The sequence below is a fragment of the Camelus ferus genome, chromosome 25, assembly GCF_009834535.1.
Source record: "Camelus ferus isolate YT-003-E chromosome 25, BCGSAC_Cfer_1.0, whole genome shotgun sequence".
Lineage (NCBI taxonomy): Eukaryota > Metazoa > Chordata > Mammalia > Artiodactyla > Camelidae > Camelus > Camelus ferus.
The window spans coordinates 35,016,779-35,039,552 of NC_045720.1; the positions used below are offsets into that span (position 1 = coordinate 35,016,779).

The following is a 22,774-nucleotide window of genomic DNA, read 5'->3' on the forward strand; positions in this document are numbered from 1 at the left end:
CTCTTGGCCACTGCCATGAACTCACTGTCAAGTTTCCCTCTGTGTTACTTAATCTTCTCTGTCTCTCACTCTTCAATGCCCATGTCCAACAACTCAGGAAAAACTTTCCTTCCACTTTATCTTGTGACGCAGTTTCCCGCGTCTCTTTGTCTCTGAGGTTGCATACCAAATGTTCACTACTGAACTCTGCTAAGTAATACTCTTCCAATAGGATCTTCTAGATCAGTGGTTCTCCAACTTTTTGGTCTCATGGCTCCTGAATTCTCTTAAAAACTATTGCAGACTCCAAAGAACTTTTGGATCTGTGGGTTGTATCCAGTGGTGTGCTGGTAAATTTTAATAGCTATCTCTGTGGAGGGAACCCCTGATTTGTAGCATTTGTCAATTTCTATGGTATAAATCTCCCATTGTAATCTATTTTAAGCTAGTAATAGTATAAATAATTGGCTCAGAAAATTTCTGGAAATTCAACTGGCTCTCATGAGTTGGCTCCAATACATCACTGGTTTTATGTTGATATATATATATTGATATATATATATATATCAATATTTACCATATTTGAAATTAAAATTGAGGAATTAAAAATATTTATTTAGTAATTTATTTAAAATAATAAGCATATTTTAATAAAAATAACTATATTTTCAAAGATGAACTATTAAGAAGAATGGTATTGTTTTAATCTTTGCAAATTTCTTTTATGTTTGGATTAATTGAGAACAATTGGATTCTCACGTCTGTGTCTGCAGTTGGTCTGTTGCCATATGCTGATTTGGTTGAAGCATTTAAAGAAAAACCCTCCTCACACAGATTTGTAATTGGAAAAGTGAGGAGTTTTGTAATAGCATTTTCAGATAACTGTGGATATTCTTTGATACTAGATCAGAATTCAACAAGTAGTGGTTTCTTAAAGGCTGGTTGCAATGTGAAATCTGAAACCACATCAGTGCCTTTTTAGAGGGTACTCCTTTATGCTAAAATCCATCGAATTATCTTGAATTTTGAATGGATCTTTTACACATGGATGATTTTGGCTCCATTGACCCGACAAACAGTCTCAAAGACCCCTAGAGGTGTCTGGACCATACTTTAAGAAACCCCATCCTAGGGGAAAGGAGCAGAATAAAGATATTTATTCCTTTACTGATGTGACTTGCGGCATCTTTCTGAATTCTGTTTCTCCATCATAGAAGGCAAATGTGGCTATGGTTGGTTTGGGTTTCAATTAATTAATACCTTTTTTTTTCCTGGGTACATTTTGCTAAACAGGAAAGCCCTTTATGTATGTCAATGCTACAGACTTGGATGACCCAGCCACACCCAATGGCCAGCTTGTTTATGAAATCATCATGCAGCTGCCCAGGGTCAACGATGTCATGTACTTTCAGATCAACAACAAAACGGGGGCAATTTCCCTTACTCTAGAAGGTAAGTGAAGTGCTGAACGCCCTCCCAGGGCTCTCTGAGTCAGAAGAAGGGACCAAGATCTGTTATCACCTTTAGAGACATTTCCTTTTCTCTTCTCTCCTACTTCCCATAGGATCCCGGGAATTAGATCCCGTTAAGAATCCTTCCTACAACCTAGTGGTCTCAGTGAAAGACATGGGAGGCCAGAATGACCATTCCTTCAGTGACAGCACATCTGTGAATATTATGGTGAAGGAGAATATCTGGAAAGCACCAGAACCTGTGGAGATTTCAGAAAACTCGACTAGCCCTCTCCCCATCAAAATCACTCAGGTAGTGTCCAAGGAATGCCTGCAGCCTGCCCAACCAGCACGCACTTCGTAGGGCTCACCCTCGTGGCCTCACTGCCACGCTTGCATAGCATAATTATAAAGCAAACTAAACAGACAAAGTCTGCCCCTAGTCTCTGGAGTCTGCTGTCATGGTAAAATTCTGGACCTTACCAGCTTGGATTCGGATATATACATAGTTTTGAAAGAGAACTTCACTTACTTCCACCTTCTAAGTAGATAACACTGTTACTTGTTGTTCCCTGTCCATAGTGTGGGATATGGCTGCCTTAGACTGGGTTGGATATGGCACATGTACATGATTCAAGTTTCGGGCTGCAAATATTTTTGAAAACCTGTTTCATACTCCTGTGGGAAAAATCTCTGTCAGAAAAACTCATTCATCAGAGGCTGAGGAACAAAGATAGGACTGGCCATGGGTAAGAGTTGAGTAGACAGCCTTTACCTGGGGAAGCCATCCCCTCCCAACCCCATCTCCTGTGGGTACCTCTCCCCTCCGTTCAAGCCCTCCCTGTTCCCACCTCTATGGCTGGTGTCTCACCCTGGGCCCCCTCCTCCTTTCTTAGCTCCTGGAAATCCACCCTGGGGCCCATCAAGATCTGGTCTTTCCTGGAAGATCCAGAGGTTTCTTGACACAGCAGCTGTGAGATAGTGAGAGAGCACTGGGTTTGGAAGCAGATGAACAAAACCGCATTCTTGCTCCATTACTTAAAGGACTGATCATAAACAAGCCATTGAACTGTTATGAGCCCCAACTTCTCCTCGGTAAAATGAGGATAGTAACAGCTCTTCGAGTTGCTGTGGAAATTAACTGGGAGGTGGTGTCTATGGAAGTGGATGGAAGACGTTAATCTAATGAGGGCGTCCCAGTCTGTAGTTCCCCTAAGTTTTTTTTTTTTTTTAATGACACTGTTATTGTTAAGGGGTCCTGAATGGCCCAGCCCACTGTATCTATTGTCTAACCTAAAAGGACTTTTATTTATTGACTGCTGAATTAATGAACTTCACCTTCAAGGAAAAAAAGAATGAAATCAAGAAGTATTCTGCTTTACCAGCGAAGAAAATATATCAGGACTCATTGCCACGAGAATTTCTGATTGAGTTCCTTTGCTAAAGTCTTTCTGTTATTATTTAAATTACCTTCATAAGGATTTGTAAATGCTAAAAGGAACACATATACTTGTTTGCCCTTGGGGCTGTGAGAGAAAAGAAATTCTCAGGTGCCACCCCCAACCCCCAGGCCTGGGGGAAGTGCTTGTGTCTCGAAGGCTGGGGGTGTCTTGAAAACTGAAGAAGAAGAGTGGAGGGGGACAGCTCAAGAGAGAAGAACTTTTAGGGCACAAGGGGAGACCGCTTACAACCAAGAACATGGTCTTTGGCTCAGACAGAGGGTGATGCTTAAATAACCAGCACGGGGCAACGGGAGTCCACAGATGCCCTTCTTAAGCTGGTTTGAGAGAATAGTTTGGTGTGGAAATTTCAAGTAGCTGGGGACCTTGGGCCAGTCACTTGAACTTTCTGTGCCCTGGTTTCCCCATTTATGAAATGAGGAGGACACCAGTCTCACCTCACAGGGCTGTGTGAGGATTTATTGCAATAACACATCAAAGTGTTTAGAATTGTGTCTGGCGTGGGGTAAACCCTCAACAAATGTTAATCAGCGGTAGAATCAGAGAGGCTGGGCTGTGTCTGTAGCAAGTAGACTGGCCTGAGTTTATTGATCTTTTTTTTGCCAAGTTGTTTACAAAACAACTCTAGGAGTTGGCAATTATTCTTATGCCTGAAATCTTTAAGACTAAATATTTAGGGGAGGAATGTTCTTTATTTACGGCTCATTTATCTTAAATAACAGCATGCTGAGGTTGGAAATGTCTCTTAACCTTCACTGGTGAGTTTGGGGAGCTCGCGACATCATGGCTTAGTCCTCAGATAATGCCAGCTACAAAGTACATTCTGTTTCTTACATTGGTGTTTCCTGGATACAAAGCCTTCACAGCCAGACTTCCAAAAGAACACCCCACAAACTCTTTAGGGAGTTCACAAGAAATTGCTTTAGAAGAAAAATACCGGCTTTTTTGGAACAATACAACTTAGTAAAAAGGAAAAAAAAGGGGGCTTATTTTAGGTTAAAAATGAAAAATATAACTCAGTGGTTATAAGAAACCACAGATTAAACATGGATGGGCCTAGAGATTATCCTATTAAGTGAAGTAAGTCAGACACAGAAAGACAAATATCGTATGATCATGCTTATACGTGGAATCTGAAAAAAGAGATATAAATTTATTTACAAACCAGAAATAGATTCACAGACGTAGAAAACAAACTGCAGTTACCAGAGGGGAAGAGAGGGCAAGGGTAGATTAGGAGTTTGGGATTAACAGATACTAACTACTATATATAAAATAGATAAACAACAAGGACCTACTGAATAGCACAGGGAACTACATTCAATTTCTTATAATGAGGCATAATGGAAAAGACACTATATATATACACACACACACACACATATATACACTTGTGTATATGTGTTACTGAATCACTTTGCTGTACACCTGAAGCTAACATTCTAAATTGATTACACTTCAATAAGAAATAAGAAGTAAAAAGAATTGTTATTTACCCTTAAAAAATAAAGAAACCACAGATGTACAAACAAGGTGTCAGAAATTTCAAATCGAGAACCCAAAATTGTTTGCTTCGTTTCTCGTTCTCTCAGTCCCAATGTGTCTTCCCTCACAATCCCCTCTGGGCCCTGCAGGTGCAGTGGAATGAGCCAGGTGCACACTATTCCTTAGAGGTAAAGGAGAAGCCACCAACATTCCCGTTTTCAATCGACCAGGAAGGATATATCTACGTGACTCAGCCCTTGGACCGAGAAGAAACAGATACAGTGAGTAAAACTGGGAGGAATTCCGCATGAGATACGACAAGATCCTGTGCCCCTAGACAGCTGAGAGCAGAAACAATTTTACTTAAAAAAAAAAGAAAGAAAAGCCGCTACCACCAACAAAACCCCCTAAACTGTATCTGAACCTCAGTGCACCATTGCTCTCAAAGACATGATACTATCTCCACAAATCTGATCCATTGTATGTTTTCTAGTTTCTCTGCTCGAAGGAAATTAAAAATAAGGGGATAAATGAAATAGCATTGAAATAGTTGTTCATTCTGCCTTTTAAAGGGGCTGATGGAGTTACGTTGTGACTCTGATCTTGTTGCAGTATGTTTTTTATGCGGTTGCGAAGGATGAGTATGGAAAACCACTTGCGTTCCCACTGCGAATCAGTGTGAAGGTTAAAGACGTTAACGATAACCCACCTGCGTGTCCATCTGCACTGACGGTGTTTGAGGTCCAGGAGAATGAACAGATAGGTGAGAAGCCATGTAACTGTCCTCTCTGTGTTAGCTCTGTGATCCCTTTCTCCTCTCTGTCGAGTGAAAGGCGGACAGGGTTAAACCTGGTCGGGGACCGGCTGTCCATGTGCAGCACAGCATCGGGGCTGAATTCACTCTGAGGCTCACACGGGCACAGTGTTTAGTCTCAGACCATTTCTGGGTAATGTTCTTAAACTGGAGCTTTTGTAACTACCACCACTACTAGTCCTGCCACTATTCCTAGCACCTCTGTTAGTTCCCACTGCTAGTACGCCTGCTGCCCTTACCAGCACCACAGCACCATAACCACGTGCACCAGTGTCCTGCATCCACGTGTAAATTTATCTCATTTGCCGGGCTTTCCCGTAGATTCTTATTTGCCCTCTAACAAACTCAGTGACAGACAAAATCTAACCAAATTTGCTAAAGAATTTAAACCTTCACACCCAACATCAGATACCCTGCAGTCGACCCTGGATTGTCCTTCTCTAGGAAGCTGACGATAGTGCACGAGGCTGGCAGGTGAAGTTCAAGTCCTGCCTGCTTTTGTCCTTTTGTTCTTGACCTGCTTTGTTTCCTTTGCCGGTGCCAGGATAGCTTAGCTTTTTACAGGGACAAGCACTCTCAGAACATTGTGATTTCTGGGTGTTTTATGACCTCCCAGGATTTGGGGCGCCTCTTGTCTGTTACCCCCTGGTGCTGAGTCTGTTGGCTGAGCAGGCTGGCGTGGCTGGAAATGTTTTGTCTGTTTTATGTGAGTGTCAGGGCCTCCTAAGGTCAGCAGGCGCCCACGACTACCATTCCAGGGGCCGGGCTGCCCTCGTGGGCGGGTCCTCACCGCCTCACGGACATTCTCATCGTTTTCTCTTGGTCTCCGTGCCCTGCTTGCCGCACACTTTTGACACAGTGGGTGCTGTGCTGGTGGCTTGGTGGGTCCTGCTCACTTGGCCTCCTGGCTCCACGCTCTTTTTTTTTTTTTTTTCTTCTTGCTGTCAGGAGTGTCATATGGAGGCTACCTACTGTCAGCGTGTCCTGCTTAGTTCCTCTCTTTTTCATTTATTCCATTTCTTGCAGCAACAGGAAGAGCTGAATGACGGGTTTGAAGGATTTTAGTTAATTATAAGGAAGAATTTTCTAACAGTGACAGCAGCGTGACAATGGAATTTGTGACAATAGCCAAGGAACACTTATAGCTTCATGCTTTGTGGAAATCTAGAGTGGTCTGTGGTGCTGAGCGAAGGCAGAAGAACTCTGAAGACCTTTGTAGACGCTACCTCTAGTCTCTGCATAGGGACTAACATTTAGTGTTATCTGTGGCTGCATGACAAATTGCCCCCAAAGTTAGCAGCTTAAAACAACAAATATTTATCATCTTGCAGTTTCTGTGAGTCAGGAGTCTAGGTGGTGCCTTTGACTCAGAGGGAGAGCTTAGTGAGAGAGAAAGAAAGAGGGCAGGCTCGAAAAATGGCAAGTGAGATGGAAGCCAGCCTTTTCATAGCCTAATCTTGGAAGTGACGTCCCCTCATTTTTGCCACATTCCATTCGTGGGAAGTGAGTCGCTAGGCCCAGCTCGCACTCAGAACGAGGAGGTTACACCAGGGCACCCCCACTGGGAGTCAGGGTGCTGGAAGCCGCGGTAGAGGCTGCCTGCCTCATCTGGGAAGAGCACAGTACTGGTTTCCTGAGACAGGTGAGGAAGTCATTGTTGGTCGAATAAATCATTCAGGAGCTCGGCATGCTCTTTGCCTCTCTAAAAGTGAGAATTTATCCTGTAACAATATTTCACAAAGTCTTGACTTTGGACCCAATAGACCAGGAATTCTTATAAATCAACACAGACTGAATCTATTCTATATATGTAGCCTAAAAAGGGTGCAAAAATACCTCTGCCCTTTGGGGGCTTACTGTCCAGCACAGTAAAATACTGAACCATTACTTAGTATGTGTATAGTCTCCTGGTTGGTGTCTTATATTAGCCAGAGTCTCATGGGACCCATACTCCCAAGTGTCAGTAACACCGACATTGATTCTGAAATCCTGCTTGCTGTCAAGACCACCTCCATGTTCGCACAGGAAGTCAGCCTCTCGTAAAAGCCCTGCCTCCCGAGAGTATTTCTGAGTGCCCAGGGGATGCCGTGTCCACCTCGGAGCCCATCTGGGCTGCCATTTGGTCCTGGCCCTTGCCACTGAGAGACACGGCCCTCCTTTCACGAAGTTCCCTGCTCCCCCCGGGGAGGGGGCAGCCCTCCTGGAATTTCCCTGTCATTGATGTCAGCAGTCTTCCTGGTGCCTGTGACAGCTGGAGCTTTCCTGTGGAGCCAGAGAACAGGGTCCCCTGTGTTCTGCCCACTTGTGGAGGGGAAAGCTTCAAAGCAGGGCTGCTCAGACACCAAACAGTCACAGAATTTAGTACGACACTTTCATTCCAGCGCACAGAAGCTTTTCTTACAGGGGTAGATGCATGTCCCAAAGGTGACTTTTTTGGGATGGATTCAGAAATAGCACCTGCTCCTACGCTAGATACGTGTTCTCTTCTGCTCCTCCTCCCCAGCCCCAGAGATGCGTCTGCACGTGCCTGCTCCGTTACAGACATAACATGGGGACTTCCGTTCCTCCTCCTCCGCAAAACCCTGCAAACTTCCGTGTAAAGCAGTGGCTGCAAAGTAATGTGAGGGAAAGGGTGGAACTGAGCTCCACAAGTGGGGGGTGTACATATTTACGTTTAAGCCCCCACCTGGGAGTCTTGCTTCATGTAGAGCAACCCATGACCTCCGTTTCACAGAGCACGATGATCCGGCCCCTTTCCGGCCTCACTCACCCAGAGCTGGGTGGAGCCCGCAGTCACGGCCGGACTTCTGGAACTGCCTGGACCGAGACGCTCACAGAAATAAAACTTAGGGCCATAAAGTGCAGCAAGGCGGAGAGGCTGCCTGAATGCTCGCTGCCCCGAGCTGTCTTTATCTTTGGGGTGGAGCCCGTCTCTGCGGTTGTTCCACAGATTTGCTTGGAGCGTGTCTGTGTTTAGTTATGGCGTTTGCCTTGTGCATTCGTGTCTGAGGGCGGCTGCAACAAATTACCACACACTCAGTGGCTTCAAACAATAGAAGTTTATTCATTCCCAGTTCTGGAAGCTAGAAGTCTGAAATCAAGGAACCAGCTAGGGGAGAACGCTTTTTTGCCTCTTCTGGCTTCTGGTGGCTCCTTGGTTGCTACTGGCAGCATCACTCCATTCTCTGTCCCCTCCTTCATGTCACCTCCTCCTCCCTGGGTGTCTCTGTGTCTCCTCTTCTTATTATTAAGAACACCAATCACTAGGCTTAGGACCCACACCAACTCCAGGACGATTTCATCTCAGGATCCTGAATTGTGTCCTCCCCAAATTCATATGGTGAAGGCCTAATCCCCAGCACCTCAAAGGGTGACAATGTTTAAGAGACGGGGTCTTTGAGGGGGTTATGTGATTAAGTTACATGATGTTATTAGTGTGGTCTTAATCCAATATGACTGGTGTCCTCCTAAGAGGAGAAAATCTGGACACAGACAAGCACAGGGAAGACCGAGTGAAAATGCACGGAGTACACAGCCGTCTACAAGCCAAGGAGAGCCATCTCAGAAGACATCAGCTCTGCTGACACCGCGACCTCCGACCTCCAGTCTCCTCTCTTGTGCCAAAGCCAGCCCGTCCGTAGTACTGGGTCGTGGCAGCCTTAGCAGACAGATACGCTGCTCAGCACGCTGCACTGTGGGGAGGGCTAGAAAAACCAACCTCAGGCTAAGAACTGCAGCCTGCTACTCAGTTACTTACAATGCTTTCTAGGGACCTGCTTCCCCAGAGAAAGCATTTTTTAACTGATTGAAAAAGAACCTGTAATGAATGGGTTTCCTTCTTTCCTTGTCTCCAGGGAGCAGCATTGGGACGTTCACTGCTCATGACATGGATGAAGAAAACACTGTCAACAGCCTTTTAGGGTACAGACTTGTGGACCAAACCCCCACAGTTCCCAGAGACGGGCTCTTTCTGGTCGAAGCCTACTCGGGAACAGTCAAGTTAGCCGAGCAGTCCTTGAGGAAGCGAGACGCGCCGCAGTACAACTTGACAGTCGAGGTGTCTGACAAAGGTCGGTGTCACCTTCACCAGGTCAGGAGTGAAAACCTTGTTTTTCTTCTAGTTGTGATTTGTTTGCCCTCTCTGAACCTGGGCGCATCACAGAAGGATGCCATTTAAGAGTTCTTGCTTCCTGTGTAGGACACACCCGCGGCACAGAGCCAGCTGGTCCGACATGGCGATGGCCAGAGTCGCTGCTCAGGCAACATCCTTGTGTTGGTCTCCTGAGAAGCAGATACCAAGAGGGGATTTAATATATAAGATTTTATTAGGGGAATTGCCTATGAGAAAAAATGGGAAGGAATACAGAGAAGGCTGGGAAAGCCTCAATACAAGCCTGACCCTGAATGAAGGAGAGGGGAGGAAGGCGGTGGGAAGACCCCAGACCACTAAGCAGTCAAAGGGAAGCTCGGCGAGGTCACTGGGGAGTCTAAAACTGGCCATCGAAGGAGTCTGTGATCTCAGAAGCAGGCCTGCCTTCGCCTGCCTGCCTTGCTCAGTCACTGGCTGGGGGCAGCCTGGGGGAAGCAAGGCCTTGGCACAAATGTGGTGATGCTGGGGGCAGCCCGGGGGAAGCAAGGCCTTGACACAAATGTGGTGAAGCTGGGGGCAGCCCGGGGGAAGCAAGGCCTTGGCACAAATGTGCTGAAGCTGGGGGCAGCCCGGGGGAAGCAAGGCCTTGGCACAAATGTGGTGAAGCTGGGGGCAGCCCGGGGGAAGCAAGGCCTTGGCACAAATGTGCTGAGGCTGGGGGCAGCCCGGGGGAAGCAAGGCCTTGGCACAAGTGTGGTGATGCGCATTTGTGTTTCAGAGCACAGCAGCACGTCCTCAGTTAAGCCCCCTGTTGCTGGGCGTCGGCAAGGCACGTTGTCACGGCCCCCAGGATCACAAACAAGGAAATTGGTTGTATTTCCCAAGCCTACCTTCAGGCTCAGAGGATTCTCCTGTATGAAAGGGCAGGAAAAAAAGAAAAAGCATCTTTGGGGAAGTATTGTCTTCTCCTTTTAGCTTCTAGTGGACCATCGGATGGTATCAGGAGACATTCTCCTTACTCCTTATACAATTGCAAAGCAAGTGGTTCTTAATCTTGGTAAAGTCATGAGACCCTTTGAGAATCTGATGAAAACTATGAATTCCTCAACAAACACACACGTTCTCAGACCAACTGCACAGACACAAACATATATGAACTTGGGGACAGGCCTATTTTAGGGTCATAAATACTCCGAGGTTAAGAACCTTTCTTTGAGTTAACTGGCACTGACTCGTAGATTACCAAACACTTCAGTAATTGCTATGCTAGGAGACAGAGATCATACAGGTGTGGCGAAGAGCCTCATTTCATATAGTGCTTCACATTTTTTTTCTTTATACAGATGTTGAGATGCTGAAGAGAACTGGGGTTTAGCAGGCTCCCAAAGCAGAAAGTTTGAGACATAGTCACTTGGCAAATATTGAGGGCCTCACATAATGGCTAGCATTGTAAGAGGTCTGACAGACGTGTGCGTAATAAATCATCCCTGCCCACGATGAGCTGACAGGTTCGCACCATTAACCATCCATTCTTTCAGTGGTTATTGAGCAGTGACCTTGTCGGAGGCACCATTCAGGGTACTGGGGATACACAGATAAGACCCAATGTCTGTCCTCAAAGGATGCTCGTGGTGGAGGAGATGGACATAAGTAAATTACTGGAAATGTGTCCGAGGTAGCCCACGAAGGCGGTGAGTGGTCAGGGGAGAGGGAGACAGAGCAGATCAGGCTTTCAGGAAGAGTGGTCATTGATCTGAGTCCTGAAGGATGAATATGACAGGTTACAAAACGGTATAGAGGCATCTAGGGGAGGAGAAGTCCCATGTACAAATGCATGGGCACCTGAAGTGGTCTGAGGCTATCAGGGGCACAAAGTGGAAGTAAGATCACAAATTGTCTGTGTACTTGAGTGCGTCTATAGAACATAGGGGCCCCAGATTATAAAATCTATTTATATATAAATAGATACGTGTGTATGTGTGTCGAGAGGATTAAACATGCAGTTGTGTACTGCAGAAAATTAGACGCTAGGCTGCAATTAACATAGTTTTACAGAAAATCAGGGAAGGTCTGTTAGTCAGGGGGCTCACTGCTGGCCCAAATGAGATGTGTGCAGAGCAAGGAGCCAGTGAGCTCAGGCCTGGGACCTCCTGAAGTTCTTCAGCCATTCCCGCTGTCTACAGGTGTCCTGGGGACTGGATGCAGCTTTAATTAACATCCACTTATGTATATGTGTATATATATATATTTTATTGAAGTATAGTCAGTTACAATGTGTCAGTTTCTGTTGTACAACATAATGTCTGAGTCATCATTTATTTATAATACTATTATTAGATTCTAAGTTTAAAAGGAGGGAGGGTATAGCTCAGTGGTAGAGTGTGTGCTTAGCATGCATGAGATCCTGGGTTCAATCCCCAGTATCTCCATTAAAAATAAATTAATAAATAAACCTAATTAACCCCCCCAAAATCGAAAAATAAATAAGTTAATTTAAAATAAGAGTTTGAAGAAGGGGTTATTTGTGAAGGCTGTGGTTAGGATTATGGGGAACCAGCAGGAGGTGTGCCATACGATGGACAGTGGACCGCCTTTCTCACTCCAAAGTGAGGAGGGGCGAGGGGAAGGACCAGACCTGTGCCTGGGCCTGTGGAAGAGGCTGCTGGCAGTGGGGGGACTGTGCCCTGACCCTGTCCCTCCTGCCCTGCCTCAGCTCTCCTGACAGTGCTCCCACTGGAAGAACCCAACTGTTCCCCAGGGGCCAGGATGCCCACCTATGCAGTTCCCAAGGTCAGCCTCCCGGGCACAGAGCAGGATGAAGGGTGAAGAGTGGATGGAGACGGCAAAGGAGCACATGGATTTGAATTCTGGGTCGACCACTAGTTAGTTGTATGACCTTGAGCAGGTTCCCTACTTCTCTGTCCCTTGGCTTCCTCATTTGTGAACTAAATGAGAATGATAATAGCACCTACATCGTAGAGTTAGAATGAGGATGCAATGAGTCACGCAAGCTGAGCATGGAGGGCTAACTGTTATGATGAGAACCCTTGTTCGGTTGCTACCTACATTCTGTAGATAAACTGACTACCGCACAGAGACCTTGAGTGACACGCCCAAGCTCTCACACATCTGATGAGTATCAGAGACAGAATTCAGACTCTGGGGCTCCAGAGCCCAGAGCCTCAGCTATTGTACAGTACCCTACTTCATGGTTAGAGCAATGGCGACCCCAACAAAAAACCATCATGTTGTTTCTAGTTCTGGATATTTTCCTGGGCACCCCATCACGACCTGTACCCATGCTCATCTTGGACCCAGGTTGAACCTGTTGTTTCTGACAGGGTCTCTGAAATGTCAGACGCACCCCTCAAAGCCTGTGCTACTTCCCCAGAGTTCTGAGAGCTACCCCTGCCTCTGTAGTCTGGGCAGCCAGGCCTTTTGAAGGGGGCTAGTTGAGCCCTTCCATGCTCATGTGGGTCTTCCCATCGTGGGGACAGAGGTGATACAGGACAGTCAGTGCTGGAAGTGCTCAGAGAAGGAAAGCCAGCCAGTGGGATGCTCAGGGAAGACTCTCCAGCAGGATAGTTTTGCACTGGGCTTTGAAGGCTGCGTGAGTTTCACTAGTCAGAAAAGAGGCTGCTTCATAGGTAAGACGCTGTCTTGTTCAGGAAAAAGCCTTATCAAGGAGGAGGGTGCAGAGGGAGTGGGAACCCAGGGGAGTCTCTCACAGGCTTTCTTCAGCCTCCCCTTGGTGGCCAGCTCGTGGACACAGGTGGGGAGCAGAGAAGCCCCTCGCCACATAAATCACATGTCAGTAGTCAAATTATGGCTGTGGTGGTCACTTCGCTTGCCAGTTTTTTTCTCCTTGCAGATTTCTGATTTCAATGCGTGATTTTCAGTGAAAGGTTTTGTAACATGACTTTGATTTCCAGATTTCAAGACCTTCTGCCATGTGCACGTCAACATTATTGATACCAACGATCAGATCCCCATCTTTGAAAAATCAGATGTGAGTAGTTGTTACCTTGTTTTTCTTAATGTTGTTCATGTTACCTGACCCCTACCTCTGGAATAAAGACAAACAGTAGTTAGGGGAAATGCCAGATTTAACATCTTAGTCAATGCACTGGTGACAAACTCGGGCGTCATCTTCAGTGGAAATCTTCAGGGAACAATAACGTTCACTGTTAACAATATCTGGGAGCGTCTGTTTATAAACTTCTGCCCATGGCTCATTTATTGCCAGGACTGCTTAAAAGCTACAACCACAATCTTTGTCAAATTGAGAGGAGTTGAGCGGCTGCTTGCAGCTTGTCATTCTGTATTTTGTGTGTAGTAGGACAATAAATGGATGACTGTGAGATCTCAAAGAAGCATTTTTAGTCAAAATTGAAAATTTGGAATCCTGGCAGTTTAAACTCATTTTGCATAATTGGATAAGAAAAAAGGGGAAGAAAAATTAATCTTCGGCTTATGCCAAAAAAAAAAAAAGTGCTCAAGACATCAGCAGGAATTAGAAGAACTGGGAAAAAGAACAGGAGAAAGAAGATCAGTTGAGTACATCAAGTAGATTCAAGTTTACTTACTGTTAATGTGGGCTTGAAACTTGGCAGTGGTTTTTATCATTGCTTCCCCTGAAAGGGACGTCTCTATTTATTCTGGAGGAGAGAGAGGCTCTTGTGACTAGGTTGTTACGTTTGAAGTCAGTTATGAAGCAGCCCAGAGCCTTGGGATGATGCTCATAAATCAAAAGAGGGATAAGAGTGACAAAAAAAGAGAACTGATTTATGGGAGGGCCTGGGGAGGTAAAAGGTGTGGCTGGATGTAACTTGTGTAAGAGGCACTGAGGCTAAGCAAACACGAGAGCAAGAGCCTGTTGCTTCTCTGCTTCCGTTCTCGTGGGCATTTGATCCTTTCCGCGTGTTGTGTTTCCTTGCATTGCATCTAGACAGTGTTATTAGACTGAGCATCAGAATCCGGCTTTGGGATTCTTCGAGCTTAGAAATGCAAACTGGGCTCTGGGAAGAGTGAGTCCACTTCTTCCATTGCCGTGCTCCTCCCTCAGACCCTGCCTGTTACCATCTTCATGATCGAGATGCCAAGAGACAGGACCTGGGGGGTCCTCAGAGGGGGAGTGGGAGGTGGTCTAGGCTGGCGGTTAAGAGCACTGGCTTTGGAGTTGAACAAGCATGGATTGGAGTCCTAGCTCTGTGACTCAGCAGCTGTGTGGTCGTGGGGGGGTTTACCTCGCCAATTCTTTGTCCTTCTGTCAAGTGGAGATGATAATGTCGCTACTCAGCAGGGGATTTTGTTTTGCTGCTTACGTTTTTGATGAGCACTATTATGTGCTAGGTGTTCAAGGGCTTTCTATGCATTACCTCTGTAAATCCCCACCGCAAACACGAAGTAGGTTCTGTTATTATTATTTTATCATCATCATCTCCAATGGACAGGTGGTGAACCAGACACTTAAAGAAATTAGATCACTTACCTCAAGTCACCCCGCTAGTAAGTGGCAAGCCTAGGATTCCTACCGAGGCCATGTGACTCCAAAGTTCAGATTCTTAACCATTGTTTCTTGGTGGTTTAAGAATTAATCAAAACAATGTGTGTAAAGTGTCCGCCACACTGCGGACACTCAGTACAGAGAAGCTGTTGATTTATCTCATTACTGTCATAATGATAAATACAGGTGTTAAACGTATTGGAGTGGGAGGGAGAATCTGTTTTAGAATCCTGCTGGTAGCTCTCTGAGACCTTGTGTTTCTCGGCACAATGGACAACAGTCTGCAAGTAGGACTGATGTCAAAATCAGCTGCAACCTACTCATCAGGAGGGAAGACGTGCTCGGTAAGTACTGATGCAAACTCGGACTTGGTCCGTTCTGAAACCAGCGAGACGAGTTTGCCCTGTGGCAGTTGTACTTGGTGACAGTGGACACACTCACCGTTTCCTTCCCCGGCTTCCGTCCTAGTATGGAAACCTAACGCTGGCTGAAGACACAGCAGTTGGATCCACCATCTTAACCATCCAGGCCACCGATGCGGATGAACCGCACACTGGGAGCTCCAAAATCCTGTATCGAGTTACGCAGGGAGACAGTGAAGGATGCTTGGAGATTGACACAGATCCCCAGACCAATGCTGGATATGTCAAAGTTAAAAAGGTAAATGGCCCATTTACGGAGTTTGTCTTTTCTGAAGATTAATGTATGATGGACCATTCAAGGACCTGTAAGTGGAGGTGACGTGTTAGCAGTGACCGTCAGGCATGTGATGGACTCCTGGAGCATTCTCAGTCACTCCTGTCCTTCCGAAAGACAGAAGGCAGGATTCTCATTCTGGGTCTGTCACTGACGGACCAAGTAACCTTTGCAGAGCATGGTAGAATTGCCATATGAAATATATAAAATATAGGATGAATAATTTTTTAGTATAAATATGTCCCATGCAATACTTGGGAGATGCTAGTACTAAAACATTGCTTGTTGTTTATCTGAAACTATGTAACCAGGTGTTCTGCATTTTTATTTGCTAAATCTGGGGCGAGGTGGTGCTCAGGGCTTTACTTCTCCCTTTGCAAATGTGGGGTGTTCGACTGGATGAACCCTGTAAGTCCTTTAGGCTTTAGGCACTTTGTTCTTTTTTTTTTTTTTAAATTGAAGTACAGTCCGTTTACAACGTTGTGTTAGTGTCTGGTGTACAGCATAGTGATTCAGTTATACACATATACATGGATATATATTCCTTTTCATATTCTTTTTCATTACAGGCTATTACAAGGTATTTAGTATAATTCCCTGTGCTCTACAGTGGGACCTTGTTAATTGTCTATTTTATATATAGTAGTTAGTATCTGCTAATTCCAAACTCCCAATTTATCCCTCCTCACCCCCTTTCCCCTCTGGTAACCATAAGTTTGTTTTCTATTAGACCTTTTATTCTAATGGGCCAGCCATAGACTCCTCTTTAATAATGACTGGAAATTGGTAGATCCCCTTTCAAGTTTTCTTGGACAAGTTTATCCTTTCACGCCTTCTTCCCCGCCCACCCCGTGCTTTTACGGTATGGCAAAGTCCACTGGCTCTTGCTTCGTCCCTCCCTTTGTAAGCACTGGGTGGTCTGGAGCCAAAATCTTGGTCAGCGTAGAACCTGCTTCTTTATAGAGGGTCTTCCCGTCCTTCCCTTGAGCTACTCCCATCCCCCACTGTGTATACCTGAAGCTTGACCCTTTTCTCCACGCTGCCTCATTTGTGCTTTGGAGCATGTAAACCGTTTACCAGATGACTCAATAGGAGGCGGCACTCAATGCTATCCGATAGATTTAGAATTAAGAGGGGTCCGAGTTACAGCAAGAGAGACTCTGCCAGCCTGGCTGAACGCTGAAGGTTTGCCGTGCAGTGAGCTGGAGGCTGCCGAAGAAGACTCGCTGATACCACGAAACCTCTCTGGACGATTACTTTGCTAATTCACAAACCTTCTAGAGCAGCTGGAGGCAGTGCCAACTCCAAGCCTGTAGTAGTGGCCTCAGGGGTGTGGATCTCTGATGAGGACCTTCCAAATGCTAAGTGACAACCAGCCCTGAGGTGTGGATTCTTGATTAGGATAAACCACCAACTGTTAGCCCACTGCCCCTCGGGTGTCCGTGTGACCTATGTATGTATTTATACAGGTTTTAGTATTTTAAATCAGTTAGATTCTGTTGTGTGGTTTGCTGTGTATGACTTCGCCTTTACTGCTAGTTCCCTCCCCATCAAGCCATCGGGGACCGCCACTGCTTTAGGACCATGTGTTAATCATTCTTAAAAAATTGTAAATCCCAATGTAAACTATTTTTATTTCCTGATATTGTATAATACACACAGTATTTATTTTGTAATTGGTCAAATAATCAAATGTAAAGTGTACTTCTGTGCATGCTAATCATTTTTAAGTTTTTTTAAAAAAATTGTAAAAAACACATAGCATAAAATATACCCTCTTAAATTTGAAGTGTATAGTACGGTATTGTTAACTGTGTGTACCTCGTCATAGGTCTTAGGTTTTTCATTTTCCTTGAGTGAACACACAACATCCCGCTTCCCCCTCCCCTAACTCCTGGCAACCACCATTCTACTTTCTGTTTTTGTAAGTTTAATTATTCCACGTACATCAGATAAGTGGGCTTACACAGTGTTTGTCCTCCTGTGACTGGCTTGTTTGACTTACTGTGAGGTCCTCAAACTTCTTCCTTGCCATAGCATGCGAAAGGATTTCCTCCTGTTTTGAAAGCTGTGGATTTTCCATTGTATGTATACATCACATTTCTCTGCTGATGGGCGTTTAGGTTGTGTCTGTCTCTTGGCTACTGTGAATAATGCTGCAGTGAAGATGGGGGTGCATATATTCTGATTTCAGGGGTTTTTTTGGGGATATATACCCAGAAAAGGGATTCCTGGATCATATTTTGGTTCTAGTTGTAATTTTTTGAGAAACCCCCATTCTGTCTTGCGTAGCAGCCGCACCGTTTTACATTTCCACCAACAGATCAGAAGGGTGTTTTCTCCCACTCCACAGACTGCCTTTTTGTGCTCCCAGCTGTTTCCTTTGCAATGCTGAAGATTTTTAATTTGATGTAGTTTTTTTTTTTTTTTTTTTGTCCAGAAACTAAGTTTCTTAATCTCAATTCTATCAGCAACTGTTCATGTGAGGTTCAGAAGTGCTAACTGCAGGTCAAATTCACAGAGGAGCCCATTCTCCAAACTGAAGCCCCTTTTGCTTCAGGAAGGGCCTCTGCACACCCTCCTTGGCTTCTCACGTGGACTCTGCGGGCGGCAGATGTAAGACGCACTGTGCAGCTGCGGTGCAGGCCCACGACCAGCCACAGTCAGGCCCCTCCGTGATGGCAGGGCTGGGAACTTGACCTCAGGCTCTGGCTTCGTTTGGGAAATGATTTCTGTTGGGTCCTGGCATTGCCATTTACTAGCTCTGTGTCCTCGACCAAATGTTGTAACCGCTCAGACCTCAATTTTCTGATCTAAAATATGGTGCAATGGTAGCATCTTCTTGATAAGGATGTTGGAGGACTGAATGCAAAAGTACACGTATAGCTCTCAACACAGCACCCAGCAGCAGCAGTAAACTTAATAAATGTCCAGCATTATCTTAACTCTGATCAATGAGAGTGAGGGCAGAATCTGGGGTTCTGCGTGTGGCCAGATGTGCTTTCCCCTCTTGCCAAGGGGCCAGACTTGCCTAATGCAAGAGTCAGATGGTGCCCACCGGGGACTGCTGACCCAGCCTCTCCATGGGAGGGCCTGGGAATCAGTCATTTTAGCCAGTGCCCTGCACAGAGATAGAACACTCCTGTGTTTCCCGTTAACTCTTGCCCTCTTACTGAGCTTCACTTTTGATGTCACATTTCCACACATCCAGCAGTTCTCCAACCCCAGCCTGGTGTCCTCCAATTTAATCTGACACTGTCTACTTGGAGAGGGCATCAGATCCCACCAGTTAAGGGCTCAGTCCCTTCAGAAGCCAGTTGCAAGTCCCAGGTTGTCACCTGTACTTCTGACCCACTGGCTGTAAATTGGAGGTTCCCATGATTCCCTCCTTGGGTTTGATCACTTGCTAGAACAGCTCACACAGCTCAAGGAATATGTTTATCAATTTATTATATAATAAAGGATGTGATAAAGGATACAGGTGAACAGCCAGATGAAGAGGTACATAGGGTGAGGTCTGGGAGGGTCCCAAGAGCAGGAGCTTTTGTCTCCATGCAGTTGGAATGTGTTTCACTTTCCCGGCACTTGGATGTGTTCACTAACCCAGAAGCTCTCTGAACCCCTTGCTCTGAGGATTTTTATTGAGGCTTCATTATGTAGACATGACTGATCATTAACCCAACCTCTAGCCCTTCTCCCCTTCCCGGGGGCTGGGGTGGGACCGAAAGTCCCAAGCTCCTAATCTTGGCTGGGTCTTTCTGGTAACCAGCTCCCATCCTGAAGCCATCCAAGGAGCCCACCAAGAGTCACCTCTTTAGAACAAAAGGCCCTCCTATCACCCAGGAAAGTCCAAGGAACTCGGTGGCAGCGAATAGGGGCAGAGACCAATATATATATTTTTTCTACTATTTCACAAGCCCCAAGTGGTGCTTAGGATTAAACAAGTTTTAGAAGTGCAGTCCTCTCTATGTTTGCTGCTGCCCAAAGCTCTGGCCTCTTATGTCATCATGGTCACTTCCTGGGGCCAAGCGGGGGTCAGGAGCCAGGAAGATTTTTTTGGCCTTCCCTGGCTCATCAGTGACTCTCCTGGGACCCCCTTTCTTGAAATTCAGGGGTTTGTTTTGGCTTTAATTTTTTTTTATGTGAATTTTGTCACTTCTCCCTCATGACTGGTCCTTTTAAATTCTCGGTACTTGACCTATTTTTAACCAGCCAGAATGTCATCCGGAAAAGTGATGTGCACATTTTCTCCCATCACGATGCTCGCCGAAAAGGTCACATATTCCCGTCTCAGCTCCTCTCCTTCAACACTTTATCTCTGCTTCCAGGCTGAACCTAAATCACAGGTTCGACCTTTCAAGCCATGGTGCACAGAAGAGAGACTGTGGCTTGAGTGTGTGTTTTCCACTTATTTGATGAGTAAGTCGCTCAAACAAGCCTGAGGTAATCCCACGAGGCCGCGAGGGTCCCTTGGCTTGGCTTTGCAGGCATATCCCTGTGTCATGAAAGACAGACATGTGCTTTGACACAACTTGACCTTGATTAAGCTCTGCTGCTTATCAGTTGCTAATTTGGTGTCTTCCACTTCTAATTTGTTCCCCCCCCGGAAGAGTTGGTTCATCGTTTTTCCTGGCGTGAAAGTCAAGCACGCTGATCGATGGCTGGCTGGTCCTTCCATTCAGTGAGCACTTAAGCAGCACTGATGCCCTCTCCCACCCAGTCTCCCAGCGCAGGTCTCGATCGGTCCAAGCGCATCCCTCCCGTGGCTGCTCCCAGAGTTAACTTTCTAAAAGACAGCTCTGACCCTGTCAGTCTCATGCTTACCGCCTCTCTCTGCTCATCGAGGATGAAGTCCCCACTTCTTAGCCTGACGTGCACCGTCTTCTCCATCATTCCTCTCTACTCTCAGCCTCGCCTGTTCTGTTCTGGTAACACAGGCTGCTTCCCACTTGCACGTATGCTATCTCATTTCTTTAGGACTCACCTCTGGTGGCCACATGAAGGGATGGGGACTTAGGACCTGTCTGCTAGTGAGGACAGGTGTGCCTCCTCTGTCTGAGCACGTGGACCACCGGGCTGCCTGCCAGAGCCTGGGCGTGGCTGCACCCACAGGGAGCAGAGTGCTGGGTCCTTTGTAAGCACGGCAGGGTTGCTCTGGGGGTTGCTGCCTTCCTGCTCCATCTACTAGGCTTTCTCAGTTTGACACCCCTGCCTTCATCCCCTGAGATGAGGAGTGGGTCCCTGGGATTAAGATGTTCGAACTCGCACACCCCTCCCCGCCACCCCCCAGGGGAGGAGCCCTATCAGACCACTTAGTCGTGACCAGGAGGTCATCATGGGGTCATGCCCTGCAGGCACTGGGTGCTTATCTCTGTGAAAAACCTCTCTTTTTACTTCTCAGCTGGCTTCCAAAATTTTGTATCCTGCATTTTGACTAACGTCAATTGATTCTTATTTTCTATCTCAAATGACCTTGAGTCTTCACACATAATTCTTCCTCTTTCATATGAGCAAACTTTCTATCGTACTTTCTTCTGAACTAGAAATTAGGTTGTGATGTGTGTGTTTGTGTGTGCCTAGAGGAGAGGGTTTCTAGAGAGTGGAGATTTTCTCCAGAATCTCTTTCCCCCTGGAGCCTGCAAGGCCTTCTCATCTGGATGTTTCCCAGTTTCCCACATGGGTACCGCGTGTCAGGGAAGGGATGAGACGGAAAGACGAATGTAACACAATTCCTCTTCTCAGCTCACAGTCCGTGAGGATCTAAAATAGATAACCACACAATTAGAATCCTGAGTTAAGTACTATGAGATTCCAGAGGACATGGAACTCGTCCATTTGGGGAAAGAAGAGTAGGGTTCAGAGAAGCCAACAGGGAGAGGACTGCATGGGGCCAACTTTTGACTGAAGGGGAGAATTTTTTCAGAAGTTGGGCAAGTGCAGGTGGAGCTAACACACCCAGGTGTCAGTTCTGCGTGAATGGATGCTGCCATTTCTGTTTAACTAGTGCGAAACTGATAGAAACTGACGTTGAAGAACCGGCAGCTCACCTGGAGACCCTGGGAGAGTGAGTCACACAGGACAGCTTCCAAAATCTCTAATGTGCCTCTTGGGCTTTGCTTTGGTGCCTCCATCTTTTCCAGTTAATGGGTACCTTTGAGACTCTGACAAAAGCTGTATATCCTCTCCCCAGAAAACATCTCACATATACACATAGGTTCTGTTAAACAACAACAATTCAGCAGCGTAGATTCGGGGATCAAATTGGCTTTATTCGTGACTCGGACATCACCTCTTCTGGCAAACAGAAGGGAGCTCGGCTGAGCATAGAAAAGGAGAGGTTTCTAAAGGCAGAAGGGGGCGGAAAAAGGGAATTACTAGCAAAGAATGTGTTGTTTCAGGCAAGGGTGTCTTCCTAAGGGAAGCAAAAGGGCCTACTGGGCAGAGTACCTCAGTGCTGACCAGCTAATTCCAGGTTGATCTGGTACCTCTTGTTTCTTTTTTAACAATACAATATTTAGATTTTAGTTTTTAGGAGTTCCCTGATGCCTGGAAGCCCTTTATCCCAGTTAAGAAGCCCTGCCTTAGGGGCTCAGCAGGTCTCCAGGAGTAGGATTGTTGCCCCCCCCCCCCCCCCATAGAATTATGGATTCTGTCTTGACAGGAAACTTAGAAGAATATAAACCAATTGCTTGGATGGTATTTTTAAAAAACAGATTGCTTAAATGATATTTAAGACCTTTTATGCTAACCTGACATGTGTTCTTTAGGCCTATTCTTGAAAGCTTCCAGAGTTAGGAATTTGTGTTTTTTTGAAGCAGCTCTTTCTGTCTTGAAGCCCTAGCTTAAAGTCTTCTTCAGACTAAACCAAAATTGGTTTCTTGATATTCATCCCTGGCCCTGTTCAGCATGACCTTGAACAAGAGCAGATGACCTATCTTTTGACTGGCTCTGCTAACCTCCCCCACCCTCCATGAGTTTAAAGTCTTTTATTTTGAGGTTTGAGTCCTGAGGTCCCTGGGAAATCATTATTCAGTGTGGAAATCTCTACATACACATTTCCCAGTGTCTTCTGAGAACTGTCTTGAGAAAATCAGTAAGTTTCTGCTGAGTGAAGGAATCACCCCAGGGTTAAATAAACTGGAGAAGTGCTGTATTGATCTCCTCTGCTAGGAGAGTGACAACACACATTAGCTTATTAAAAGCCCTGATAAGTCCTGCAGCAAAGACTTTTCTATGGCTCTCTTACTCTGAGAAGCAAGTTCTTGCTGACACTGGATTGAGAACTGCTGCTCT

The 22,774-nt window shown here is 45.9% G+C and overlaps 1 protein-coding gene across 3 annotated transcripts in view; it reads left to right on the forward strand.

The window, feature by feature from the left end:
* Positions 1-22,774, forward strand: part of CDH17 (cadherin 17) — a 92,107-nt gene that overhangs the window by 53,782 nt on the left and 15,551 nt on the right. For all 3 annotated transcript variants that reach the window (XM_006191988.3, XM_032467777.1, XM_032467778.1), the window contains exons 6-12: positions 1,273-1,431; positions 1,544-1,743; positions 4,525-4,656; positions 4,988-5,138; positions 9,044-9,259; positions 13,212-13,288; positions 15,254-15,445. In XM_006191988.3, the coding sequence (XP_006192050.1) occupies positions 1,273-1,431; positions 1,544-1,743; positions 4,525-4,656; positions 4,988-5,138; positions 9,044-9,259; positions 13,212-13,288; positions 15,254-15,445 (1,127 nt within the window). The remainder of the gene's footprint in view (positions 1-1,272; positions 1,432-1,543; positions 1,744-4,524; positions 4,657-4,987; positions 5,139-9,043; positions 9,260-13,211; positions 13,289-15,253; positions 15,446-22,774) is intronic.